Source organism: Apium graveolens, chromosome 1, assembly GCF_009905375.1.
Source record: "Apium graveolens cultivar Ventura chromosome 1, ASM990537v1, whole genome shotgun sequence".
Classification (NCBI taxonomy): Eukaryota; Viridiplantae; Streptophyta; class Magnoliopsida; order Apiales; family Apiaceae; genus Apium; species Apium graveolens.
In genome coordinates, this window is record NC_133647.1 from 10,040,726 (window position 1) to 10,054,552 (window position 13,827).

Here is a 13,827-nt window from a genome sequence, read left to right on the forward strand (position 1 = left end):
GATATTTTTGCATCTAAGCTACTGAGATAGCTTTCTTCTCCTGCTTTTTGATTGCCTTCATATCATCTGTTATTTATTCACTTTACATATAATATTTCTGAATCACGTGAAGATTGACAGGCCAGAGGAGAGATACTTAATAAGAAAATTTTATGCCTGTTGCAGAACATGAGAACATCTCTTCCTACGAATCAGAAAGTTAATGATATCTCAACTACAGTTTAGGGGATTCTTAAGTTCTTCATTTGTGCAATTTACACTTATGCACTAACTTGAAAGGAACTGTGAACATATAACGGGATTAGTTGATATGTAGATAACCTAGCTTTTCTCAAAAATCAAAATATTCTGAATATATTGTTTCAAATATCAACCTTGATGTAGAAAGTTCATCAATATGTTATTTCTTTATTTATCCAATTTATTGTAACATACGTAAAATATGAAAAATATCAGTTTGCTGTAACGCTTGACCAGCAGCATAATGTTAATTCTAGATCTGCGGCCTACTTTGGACAACATAAATTTCTCCACTTCTGACAACTCCTTCAATGTCCTGGGCACAGCCGAAGAGGCCTTCAATGAGTTTGCCTGCCTCCGCAATTCTTGTGAACAGAGAGGCTTGAAAAGCTTTGTCAATCACCAACGGATCGTTTGAATAGTCCAGTACAACTTCTTGTGCTTTGTCCATAGGTAAGCTGTACATTTATCATTTTAAACAAAATTGTGGAAAGAACGGGTAATTGGAAGATGGTAATTTACATGTCATATTAAACTGTTGGGTGCTATGTGCTAAGCATTATTAATCTACTGGTCACTCACATTCAATCAGTAAGGTTGTTAAGTTCTATCAGATATGACTGGGACCGAGATATGTATGTTTCATACAAACATTTGATTGGTGGCGTTTAATTTAACTATTACGGTGCTTAGTATCAGAAGTTCTGATCCTATAGACACTTGAAAATCAAAAGAAGCAATATATGAAGTTGCTATTTTCATTTCACTTTTCTGTAATCATTATAAATAAAATGAACTGAATCGTTGTTAACAAAATGAGTAATTCTGAACATACCTGTCATAAAGACCAGCACCGGCATATCCCTTTAGGTCCTCGCCATTGGAATCAGATCTAAATATAATAGACTGTTTAACGTATAGTCCTATTGATTTGCTCGGATAGCCAATAACCTGACATTCTCATTATATATTAGAAGAGTTCATTCGGAATTCAGATTAGATCCATAGGGCAGAGAAGACAATTTCAATATATTGGTTGAGAAGCAGTAGAACAATTGGAAACTATAGAAGAGAGCATAAATAAGGACTATCAAAATAACTCAGATGAAGAAATTGATTCACATAAGTTGAACTCAAGACCTTATGACTCAACTGCTTCAGTAAAATAATATGAATTAAATGATGTAAATGAATATATTCAATATTGTAAGAAAAACCGCCAGGTAATTTGTAGCTCGTCCTGTTATGTACCATTATTATGAGAAGAATGATCTGAAGTACACTTACATTATGAGATTTAAGATTTGTTTTTCTAGTGGTAAAGCTCATTGCTCTTCCAGGATAGGCGCCTACCAAGGTCTCCCCCAAGCCTCTGACAACCTGATTTTGCACCAAAATTAACAATTTGACGGCTTTCTCTACGAATAACGGAAAAAAATTATTGTTTACCTCACTATATATCTCCGAGGCATCACCAGATATTGGATACTTGGTGTGAATTACAAAGGCATAATCAGCTCTGATGATTTCTTGAACTAAGATGGCCATGCAAATGTCGTTATGGTTCAAAGAACCCTTCCTGCAGCTGATATATGCTCTTTCATTCCATTTGGAAGCCCAAACCTAACAAAAAAATTAATTAATCAACTAGGAAATTATTTTATCCGTTCTTAGCAATCATGTAGTATTTTATTAGGAGTAGAAGGGTTCGAAAATTACTCTTATTATTGCTTCCCAAGCTCGGTTCCAGAAGTTCACACTCTCTTCTTCCAGCCATGGGATTCTCAAACTTTTCATTTTGCTCTTAAGCTCCGGAATCTATCAAGAGTTAAGAATGAAGTATGTCACACAAGTTTGTAGGAACAACGCCAGTATGTTAGTACTAAATATCACAAGAACCTCCTGGCAAATATATATGGCCCAGTATACAACAGTGAAATGCAAGTGGACTCGAATAGTACCATGTTTCTATGAACATAAGTGGGGTCAGTAAATTCATAGAACATTAAAATGCAACTTGTTTATGAATTAATATATATATCGAAAACCTATTATTAGTTGCTGAAAATGTAAAAAATAACCAGACGCGTGGGTGCTTTGATTTGATGAACAGTTTCTTGTATTGCCCGAAGTTTTGAAAGCTCGCCATTATCTACTAGCTTACTGAGGTTGTAAATTTGCTTAGCTTGCTCCTGTAACAAACGATCATTATAGAATGAAAATGAAATTAAACGCAATTTTTAAACAAGCATTTGAAACATATTATAATGCGAAGAATTGCATAACATTGTCTTTGAAAAATTATGAATTTGGTATTAAGAAGTGAAAGTTAAAAGCTACAAGGAGCCAGAGCAACAACAGTGAGCACTTTATTGGTAAATAAACACTTCTGTAAAAGAATTATGATTTCTTGAGCATTAATTGACTTAAGCATGAATTTTTGCGGTGAGCAACCATGAAAAACAGGTATATATTTTAGGTTTAATCCTGTCCTAGTACACATTGATATTAAACAAATCAACCTAATCTCAAGCTGTGCCAAAAAGCAAATAAATGCCCGAAAGGCAAGAACTTGTACCTTATTTATGTCATCCGATAGAATAGTCTCAAACACTCCGAAAGGAATGGCAATGGACACCGGAAGTTTAATCCAACTAGGCAACCTCTCACTTAAAAGACTGATGTTGTAAGATTTCGCACCAACCTATATTGGACAAAAACAGTCGGTCATAATGTCCATCTCCAAGGCATACATCTTAAATAAAGAATCTAGTATATTATAGATTTATAGTGATTCCGTGGTATCATATTAGACAAACAAGAGAACAACTTATCCTAAGTATTAAATCACCCAATTCCATCAATGAGAAGTTGCACAGATATACTGACTACTGAGGCATACACGAGACACCCTACTGAACACACTTTAAATGAACAGCGGAAGGTCTATATGACCGATTCCCTTAAATGCAAACTAAGCATTTCTTGAAAGTTGAACATAATTAAAAAGACAAGGTATCGATAGAACGAATGAACGTAATATTACAATCCACAATTTTAATACTCAAATTTAATATCTAAATAATTTATTCTTTGACATCCAATGCAAACTTGCGGAAGAGCTTACCATCTCAGTGCTGAACTCCTGGAGTGATATAGCAAATTTTCCGTTGAATCTTTTTTTGCTAAATAGTCCTCGGGAGCTAGAGGAAGAGGGTGCATATTTGGAAGATAAAGTTGAACTAGAAATGTCCCTGCAGGAGATATAATAGGAGTTTTGTATGTGAAATCTTGAGACACTCCTAAATTCCAACCACCACTTAAAACGACATACATGATTATAAGATTTCCTAGCTTCAATAGGATTGACACGACTTTTCCTTGCTTCAGTTTGAGGTCCTTATAAACATTCTGATCCAAACATGAAGCAAACAAAATCTGCAAGATGCTAGTTAAGTTAGTTTTTATTACGAACATACCCACAACAAAGGAAACATGAGACTATCCGAAAAGTGTAATGTTTCATTTCTGCAAGTACAAAGAATAAAATACACAAAAAGATCATGCCTTGCTATTTCTTGCTCTTATAGATACATGAGCCAGAACATCTGGCAAATCAGATGTCAATACAGCAACAGCACCATCAGGGATCTCCTCCTCTCCACTAACCTTATTTGCAACGATAACTGTTGGCTCTCTATAAACTTTGTGTTGCACACTAATCAATTTATTTACATTGACTACAAAACCACGCACTTCAGCAGGGCTTATGACTTGCCAACTGCCATTAGTTTTTTGTTCAGTATTCAGTAAAATCAAATTATGCAAAGAAAGTCACTCTATGCAGAGTGAAACTGATCTGACTAAAAGAGACAGAAAAATGGAAGTATGAAAGCAATAATTATTGATGGTTTATGAAGTTGCTTCACAGTTTTAACCCTACCAGCCTAAATTTGCAAATTTACGCAGTATCGGGTCTAAACGATTAATAAGCATGGAAAGACTCCCAGCTGATCCGGTTCTAATTAATTCCTCTGTAAATGTGTCAATCTGCACACAAATTTGTTATCAGTTAATATAATATGACAACAAGCTAAGAATGAAATTTTATAGACTATGAACTTAATGTTAGGAATGAGGTTCGAAATCATCAACATACAGCCCCTTTTTCCACAGAGAGTAAAGGACCAAGATATTGCACACTAGGCTGGATCTTTTTCTGGTAAAACTCAGCTTTATCAGCCAGTGCTAACCGGATTCTGTCAACAACAGCCTTTGTTTGCAGTGCCCAGTTGGCATCGCTTGGTTTGTATGAATCACATACGCGGTACAAGTCCTTTGGTTGTGCTCAGAGCAAAAAGTCAAAAAAGGAACACCAATTAACATTATCGGTTAAACTTTTTAACGAAGATAAATTATGAGGCAAGTTTAAATGAATTATCGGGGAAGTAGTGACGACGCATAAATAGGTGATCGGAGGGTAGATAGAGTAAATACTAAGCATTTTGTAGATATATCTATGCTGGTTTTCTGTGTATCAAAAAATTGGGAAATATTTGCATAAATCAATATGTAATTTATATTGACCATTGGAACTTATGCAACATACACAATTTATCTGGGAACATATACAATTTGTAACCAACTGCCAGTCTTCAGTGTACAGATAGCTGAATTATAAGATGCAAAGGACAAGATACAATGCTACCTTTTATCGATATTAGTAGTTGCTTAAACACAGCTGTTCATTTACGAAAAAGATGTGGCATTTAAAGTAAGGAGGATATATTACCTTTGTACAATATATAAGTTCTTCGTTGTCAACACTTGACAGGCACAAGTTTTCAAGAACCAAAGTGGTGAAGAACATGATTGCCTATTGACATAACAGATAATTTGTTTGCTAGAAAAATTATGAGCATATTTTAAAAATTAAAAAATATATATATCATTACTGGAACGTCCGAGGAATTGAGATTTGCAAAACCCCTTTCCATTGATGTTCTAATAGCTGAGTCCAGAGCAAGATCTAGGAAGATCAAATCTTTTAATCTTCCATGAGATGTAACAATGCTGGGACGGAGCTCAATTCGAGATTCCAGTAATTTCTGATAACGAGAGAACAAAAAATAAATCGGAAATAAATTGCTATATGCGTTTATGATGATTGAATGATAAAGTATTTGATAATATATACTATGATCAAGTTGAAGAAGTAAACCTCCATCAGGGGACCGATACTCGTATCACCAGTATGTGCTTTAATAAATTGAAGATAATCCTGCAGTTCATTGGAAAATTTTAGACTTGGAAATATTATTCATAGATCTGAAAAATAAAGTTTGCTACTTTAAAGAGCAAAAGCAGAAACAAGTATCAATTAATGGATGTGATAATCTTTTGCTCATATGTTTATACACAGAGAGGGAAAGTACTTGCAGCTTAGGCGTTAATCCAACGGATGAAGGATTTATGTAAGCGCCCATTAATCCGTGTCCCTGTGATGCAGTAAATTAAATTAAAAAAACAGAATCACCCAAAAGGTTGCTGCAAAGGAGGATTATTTTCAGAACGCTTGAACAATATCTGCATTTACCTCAGGAATACTTAAACATATGTCAATAGCGGATTCCAAGTCGCTACCTGAGTGAACAGCCTGCATGAACCTAACCAAATTAATTAGAAGTTCCAATAAGAATTGAAAGAGAAGCCTTTACTGAGATTGCATTCAGTAGTTGACAGAAAATTGTGATAGAAGAATGCACACACCTTAAGGGTTTTCAGGTATGACGTAAGATCACGAATAAGTCCCTCCCTGGTATCAGGACTAAACTTAGGTTCTGACAGAATGGGTCGGTCATAACTGGCAAGCACGCTTTTTGTTAGCCCTCTTTCTGTCAAAGTTTTCCAATAAACATCTATTCTGAAACCACATCTTACATAGTTTAGAAGTGCCTGTGAAAAATGATTTATAGCATACAAAGAAATAAGTAACACAAATAATTATTTTCTTAACTTCATTGTCTTAAATATTTGCAAATAGCTTCAAATTATAATTACTGATCTCTCTTTACACTTATTAACATATACCTCACATATAACCACATCATCTGGGCTACTATTGTTGTGCAACTTCTGATGCCACTCCTCCATCATGCCACCCTTACAGTTATTGTTTCTCTGAAAGTTATAATGACAGGAAAGAAGCTTAGATTTAAATTACAGTATGTTCATAAGTAAGTAATCAAGATCGAGAAGATGCACCTGAAGCACCAGTATTTCATCACGAATCCTCTGTCCAGATTGACCTTCGCCACCCCGGCCAACACAACCCATGACTAGTCTCACAATCTCGCGATTGCTTGGCTGCTCCAAATATATCTTTTGAAGTAAATTTGTGAACTTATCTTGAGCTTCACTAATTTCTCTGCAAGAGAGATATTAATTCTGTCTTGTAACATTGTTACTTCATATAGGCATATACCAAGGAGGAAAATAAGAAAAAAACTTGTGATATAACGTTAATGTATATTATAATCTTCTATAAAATTAAATAACTAAAATCTTGAAAATAATCTTCTATAACTTTTGCTACATAAAATTTCCAATTTCGACAAAACTCAATCTGGTGTTATTTGAATTTCTGAGAGAAGATGCATTCAAACAGAGATCACAGAACCACTCATTAACTGCAGTTTTGACCTCAATACAATTAAAACTGGATTTCCAGATTGGCTAATTCTCAAACCTAATATAAAATGACTATCGACTCAACAGTTCAATAATTCACATTCTTAATAGTATACAGAACCAGCAGAGCAAAGCAAATTATCTTCTAATTAATATTTAAACTAGCTACTTGGTCTTGCTTCAGGCTACAATGACAAATATATAAGATGACTTCTTGATCTGCCAAAACAGTTTTAAATCTGATTTGCTGACCAGTTGCCCATAAAAGCCATGGAAGTGACCAAATTCAGATATCGTTAACATTTTTTTCCAGGAAGATATCGTTAACATATTATGCACCTTTTTTTGGAATATCATGTGTTTTTAAGATATAAGAAATGTTAGGACAACTGAAAGGTAACACTGACTTCAGGCTATACTTATGAAATTGTAATCACTAATCAGAAAGATAAGAAATATTCTCTAAATTTTCTTAATAAGAAAAAGATAAGAAGTAATCTCTACCGAGGTTTGACGTTGTAATTCCTATTCCAATTAAGTTTCCTGCAAGCCATAAACCTCAGCCACACCAATATACCAATAAGCCCCATGCCACCTTCAGATTTACAGAGATCAGTCAACTCTGTTGCAATACAGAACCTGTGCAAAATGGACGAAAAAAATCAAGATAAACAGGTGTTAACCATTTTTGTATTTTGATTTGGCATGCAACAGTTTTTGTCACATGACTCAAAGGTCCATTCAAGGAGCAATGTCCGTGACTGGATAATTATTATTGAAAAAACAAAACTGAAATATGAGTCGCACAAGTAAATCTCAAATAAGCATAAATATAACAAAATCCTTGTCTTGAGACTGATTACTCAAAATTCAAATCGAAGATCAATGTATGTGATAATCTAATAGTTGATGAAAAGCGAGATTGAATTTTTAAGTCCTAAAAGAAATTCTACTTGTCCCTACCATCTTAATATCTTATATCTAGCGCCATCCTTGATTTAGTATATAAGGCTATTTTTTGAGTCAAAAAGTTAGAAATTTAATCTTAATATCCTATATCTAGCTCCATCCTTGATTTAAGTAGATAAGGCTATGTTTCGAGTCAAGAAGTTACAAATTTAATCAAGTCACACATTTTTTTTTTAATTTCATACTCACCTGTGCATCAGTGACCTCTCAGCTTCTTTCTCTCGCTGTGAAATTTCATCAAGTAGCCATTTGAGAATATCTCTTCCATCATGTTCAATCTGCAGACATGATATATTAATCAATTTCGTGCTTTCTATTCCAAAGAAATGGTAAACAAACTAAATGTTCAAAAATATATTAAAAAATGTAGTTATTAAACATGATTTTTATTATATGATCATCTCTTCCTTAAATTCTAATTCTAATTTTTAAGCCAGTATGACTTCTGTTTAGATACTTCAGCTTAAGGGGACTCAAACTACAGAATATTTTTTCAAAGGTCTCTGTTGTAAACTTTTGTTTTTTCATTGCAAAAATGCTAAGTTCGACTACTTCCGTTTAGGTACAACAGTAATAAGTACAGGAAGTACTATGAAAAATGATTAAAAAGTATTGGAAAACCTTTCCGTTTGGACTGTAGGAATTTAGGCCTACAAAGAAATTTTCCCCATTATTGTTAATCCATGAACCTCCTGACCTACGATAGTAATTTAAGCCTACAAACAAATTTGCCCCTTTATTGTAAATTCTTGTTTTTCATTGCAAAAATACTAAGTTCAACTACAGCCGTTTAGGTACAATAGTAATTACAGGCAGTACTATGAAAATCGACTAAAATGTATTGGAAAAACCTTTCTGTTTGAACTGTAGGAATTTAGGCCTACAAAGAAATTTGCCCCATTATTGTTAATCCATGAACCTCCTGAACAGATGACAAACTGGATCCCTGCAAACTTTCGTTTCTGCAGATTTATATCTACTAACTGCAGACAGAAAACAAAAACATGCATTTTGAAACTTACAAGAATGAGTCAAAAAGGAAAAAATATATTTAAGTTTCAATATGATATCTCTGATACTACCTGAAAAGCTCCTGTGGCAGTTGAAATGTCCGTGAAATAGGTTTGACATGCTGCATCCAGCAACTTTGACTTTGCAGGCAACATATCCTTTGGGGGAGCCTGCAATTACCAGAAGATTCCAAGCACATAAAGAAGATGTGGTGGTTCACTATGCGGAAATACAATATATTAATGGAATTAATTACACCGTGTAGTTTCCAAGAAAAGGCCTTTGAATAATAGAACTACAGACTCACCAACCACTCCTTGGGGGTTAAACTGGATACACCCCAGTGAAGAACTGTATCACCTTTGGTGTTTCCAGCAACCAGAACATGACAATCACCAGCAACAACTTTCACGAGGACCTGGAAATCAAATGCAGGTTAATAGGTACCCCATAACATCTGCACTCAATCTCAATGGACAATATAGCGACTATGAAATAATAATAAAAACAATTTCAAGTTTTTTTATATTTGGGAACAATCCTCTGAAAAAAATCAAATGCACATATGCAAAATTATGGCCAAACTAGATTTTTATAACAATGTTAACAATTCTTTTAGAAATACCTGGTGTAAACTCTACGCTAATGATACTTGATGCCCATGGCATAAATGTATACCGATCCAAAAAAAATACAAACTATACGTGTGGCCATAAAATTGTAGAAGTTCGTCTTTCTATACTAATACAATCATAGCAGTAAATAGAAAAAGTTGAGAAATAAACTCAAACCGTCTCAGAATTGTAGCTGATTCTTTACTTCGACTTTAAAGAGTTGAGACATTGAGACAAAGAAAGCCTTTTCAGAAAATGGAAAGCAGACAATAAACACATTGGAGCAGGAAATATCTATTGCTCTTAATATTTCCATGTGTTTTTTTCCAGCATTATTGTCCAGCTATTCGTTAAAAAGCATAAAAGAGTTTATCACTAACATTATAGATTGAAAAACTAGGACCTGAAATCAGAATTACAATGACTTGATACTTAAACTGTTCAAGTGAAATTATCATGTACAGTTTGTTACATATTAACATCAATATCTTTACACAATCCAGCTATGCAACTGTGCTTAACATCATTCTCCAAGTTGTTGACATCTCATCTAATTTACTGCTTCTAGCAAGATTAAAGAGCTCATGAAATAATAAACAATAGGAAAGCGTAACTAACCACTATTTCATAGTTGCAAACATGATAAGGTTGCCTCAAAATCACATTCTCTCCCCCCACTGAGTTCTCAACCACCTCGGTTAGTGATAAAGGAGTAGGCTTTTTCCCTTTGTCTTGGGAGTACTTATTCAACCACTTTTGAACATCATGTCTCCTGCGTAATGAGTAAGATGTCTGAGTTGGCTGCTCTTCTTTTTTGACTACAACAATATTATTACTCGCAGCATATTGGCCAGATCTTTGAATTGACTGCTCTTCTTTCTTAATAGAAACTACATTCTTAGTTGCAGCACGAGAGATAGCTTGTCCAGATCTTTGAATTGATTGCTCTTCTTTCTTGATGGAAACCACATTGTTAGTTGCATCATGAGAGCTAGCTTGTAAGTCGTTCAGCGAAACCCCCTTTGATAGCATACTCAGGATCTCTCTTAGAGCATCATCATAATTTTGCTGCTTCAGATAAAAAAGCATAATATCACTAAAACAACTTTTCCCCCAGATTTCCCTAAATGTTTCTTTTACTTCAAACAGATTGTACCTTGCATATTACTCCAGTGAGATAATTTATCGTACTATCAAAATTAGAATGCATAAATAAAAACATAAGCAACATGATATAGTTGTGTGCTTTTCTCCCATGACTTGTCTAAATTGATAGGATACCCATTTTGATATTAATCACTTATCATTTATCACAGTATATAAGCCGCCAATGATAATCTATTTTTTAAAATTACAATCATATACACTATAGTGCAATTATTAAAAAATATTGCACATATTATTTATTGGGTCTAATATCGCATAAACTACTTACACAAGTTCGGGATTCTTCACATTCATTCAATTAAAGATAACACATCAAATGTACTGGTGAGGAGGTCTTGTGGGTGTTGTTTTTTCTTTTCAAAATGGAAGAAAAATTGTTACTGAAGGAACAAAGATTCTGGAAGAAACTTCAATAAGACTTTAACTGAAGCAAGCAAGACTATAATAGGAGAAAGAATAGAAAATAGTAGCGTCTTCCTGAAGTGCTCGGAATGGGAGCATACTCAACCAATCTTTCAAGTATATAAATCAATAACATGAATCCTAGGTGTAAACTTCTCATGTACGAGGCATCACTTGAGGTTTTGTATGAATTAATACATTTGGGTGTTTTTAGCTCTTGGAAAGAACATCGGTTCAACTATTACAAGTCCTGCAAAATTTTGACACCGAAAAGGTTTATTTCAAACCACTGGGAAGAAATGGTGATACTGTAATTATAGGAGTTATTCAGCTCCCTGTCCCTCTATATTTACCTTTTGTTGTATCGGAGAGCTATGAGGCCTACCCTTACTCTCCCAGATAGTGTAAGCTTTGCGTTCGATCAAATCCTTTGGTATTAGCAGAGGAGGATTATCTGTTGCATATTTTGGAATTTGAATTTGGAAATTTCCGTGGCCTAGCTTTATCCTGAAATTCAAGTAAAAAAAGTTTGAACCTAAATAATATCCTACTTAATCATAGAGTAAAGGAGTGGATGGAGAGATTTTTATACCATTTATCGTATCTGCCATCTTTTATGACAAACTCTATAGAATGTATCTTAGGGTCTCGTAGCTGAATGAGAATAACATCTATATCTTCTCTCTGCAGCTCAATTTAGGAAGCATTTCACATAATAAGCAATTTTCCGTGTTTGATCAAATGAAACATGACTAAAGAAATGATACTGACCTTCATAAATGGTGTTTGTAGCGCCATTTGTTTATAAACTGCTGTTCCTGGAGGACGATCAACAGGAAAAAACCACTTCCTATAAAGAAAAAAATAAAGAGGAACTAAATCAACATTTTCAAGACCAGGAGTGCTAAAAACAACAGTAGTGTTCCAAAATTTACGTATTTTTGGGGTAAGTACAACCCCAGTGTAGAATCCATGCTCTTGAGCTGTTTTTCAGTTGAATTTCTACTTTGGCATCTTGTCCATTTGAGAATCCAGTTACATTAACCTATCGCACAAATTATCGAAAGTCTAGTAATTTCAGAAGTTGAATCAAAAACACTTACAAGCTTAATACTCAAAGAAAACTGCTACCTGAAGTTCCAATCCATCTGAAAGCTTAAAATAATGAACTTTAGGAAGCTGACAGACAGCTGATGTTGTTGACGCCATTGTACCTTAGTAACACAACGGTGGCATTGAACACGGAAATCTGCATATGAAACGAAAAATACTCTACGACAAAATATACCATACGAGCTAAAATCAAGTTATTCTAATTCCAGTGAAAAGTAGGACGTGGGGCAGCGAAGTGGATTCTATTCGTTTCTTGACATTCATATTGTCCTAGTTCACTTTATTCCCTTTAATCAATCACTGGACCTTGTTCTAAATTCCCAAAAACTAAAATGTCACTTCTTGACATTTTAATTGCTTCTTAACAAAGAACCAACAAATCTTAAACTACATCAGATCACACATTTCAGTTAAACTTCGTTTCTATGACACAATTAACACATTGTTAAGTTCCGATGATGTTTGCATTTAATATATGTAAAACAAAATAAATAATTCTGTAAAGCAAATTGTATATAAGCAGATGAGTTTTCCTTTTCATTGGGAAGCAGATTCAAAGTTGGATGCACGAGAGAGGCTGGTGTACATATTCCCACAATTTTTACGAGAATTGAACCAAAATTTGATCTTATTATCCGAAAGCGGATGAAAGGCAAAATCAAATTGAAAATAAAATTAAACCTCATATATTAAATTTACTAGTTTAAAATCTGCGCAACACACATACTTACTTTAATATTCTATGAATTTTAATTAAATTTTAGTTTATTTTTTTTAATGATAATTATTAATTTAAATTCAATTTATAGTGTGTTTTAGATTAAAAAGGTAATTTGTTGGTTATTAATAATTAATAATAAATGAATTTTACAAATTAATATAAACCTATTTTTTCCGAGAGGTATGTAAGTAAAGTTAGTTAGGTAAATTTAACGTGTATCAAAATAGAGGTAAAATGACCAAATTTTTAATATTTCGTCTATTACAATGTAGTACTACGTTAAAACCCGTGTAATGTACAGATCTTTTTTTTTAATATTATGTAACTTTTTAAAAAAAATTAATTTGAATTAAATTCTTCTATTTGCTCATTTAAATTTTTTAAATTATTTTGATAAATTAAATTTTGATAGTATAAATATAGATATTTATAATATCTATATAATAATTAAATTGTTTGTTATAGTAAAGATTTTTGTAAAAATTAATTAAATAAAAATTAAATTAATAGAATAAGTTGACTTTAGTATTAATTAAGATATTATAGACATAAATATGAATTAGAATTTAAATTTACAAAGGATTACTTTAATATCAAATATAATAATACAAAGTTCAATAAGAATTAAAATTTAATTTGGTAGAGTAAATTGACTTCAATATCAATTTGAATTAAAATGACCGACCGACGATCAACCAAACTTTCAATGTTTCGTATAATATATAATAGTATTGATTGATAGTTTAGAACCCTTGAGACACACAAATTTTCTTTAATAATAAGTTCTGTTGTGGAATAAAACTTGAGTACTTTAATATTTAATGCTAGGGTTGGTGAGTTTCGAGTTTTAATGGCTGCTCTTGCGTTCAGGAATATCGATCCTTACAAGATGCCTACGTA

The 13,827-nt window shown here is 33.2% G+C and overlaps 1 protein-coding gene across 6 annotated transcripts; it reads right to left on the reverse strand.

The window, feature by feature from the left end:
* Positions 1-311: 311 nt before the first annotated feature.
* Positions 312-12,711, reverse strand: LOC141660671 (alpha-glucan water dikinase 2-like). Of its 6 annotated transcripts, none has more exons than XM_074467663.1 (31): positions 12,225-12,711; positions 12,029-12,138; positions 11,865-11,943; positions 11,686-11,777; positions 11,447-11,600; positions 10,143-10,592; positions 9,218-9,328; positions 8,982-9,080; positions 8,751-8,882; positions 8,089-8,177; positions 7,435-7,569; positions 6,505-6,667; positions 6,331-6,420; positions 6,010-6,195; positions 5,837-5,896; positions 5,676-5,738; positions 5,462-5,521; positions 5,196-5,348; positions 5,033-5,116; positions 4,400-4,576; positions 4,184-4,290; positions 3,808-4,021; positions 3,575-3,678; positions 3,368-3,494; positions 2,819-2,944; positions 2,322-2,432; positions 1,960-2,058; positions 1,690-1,863; positions 1,528-1,620; positions 1,076-1,191; positions 312-698 (listed from the first exon to the last, which is right to left on the reverse strand). In XM_074467663.1, the coding sequence occupies exons 1-31, from the start codon at positions 12,300-12,302 to the stop codon at positions 494-496; spliced, it is 4,041 nt and encodes a 1,346-aa protein (XP_074323764.1). In that variant the 5' UTR covers positions 12,303-12,711; the 3' UTR covers positions 312-493. The 6 variants fall into 6 exon arrangements, with proteins under 6 accessions (XP_074323764.1, XP_074323760.1, XP_074323769.1 ...); XM_074467659.1 differs by having other exon boundaries at positions 10,143-10,595; XM_074467668.1 differs by lacking the exon at positions 10,143-10,592.
* Between the last annotated feature and the right edge of the window lie 1,116 nt (positions 12,712-13,827).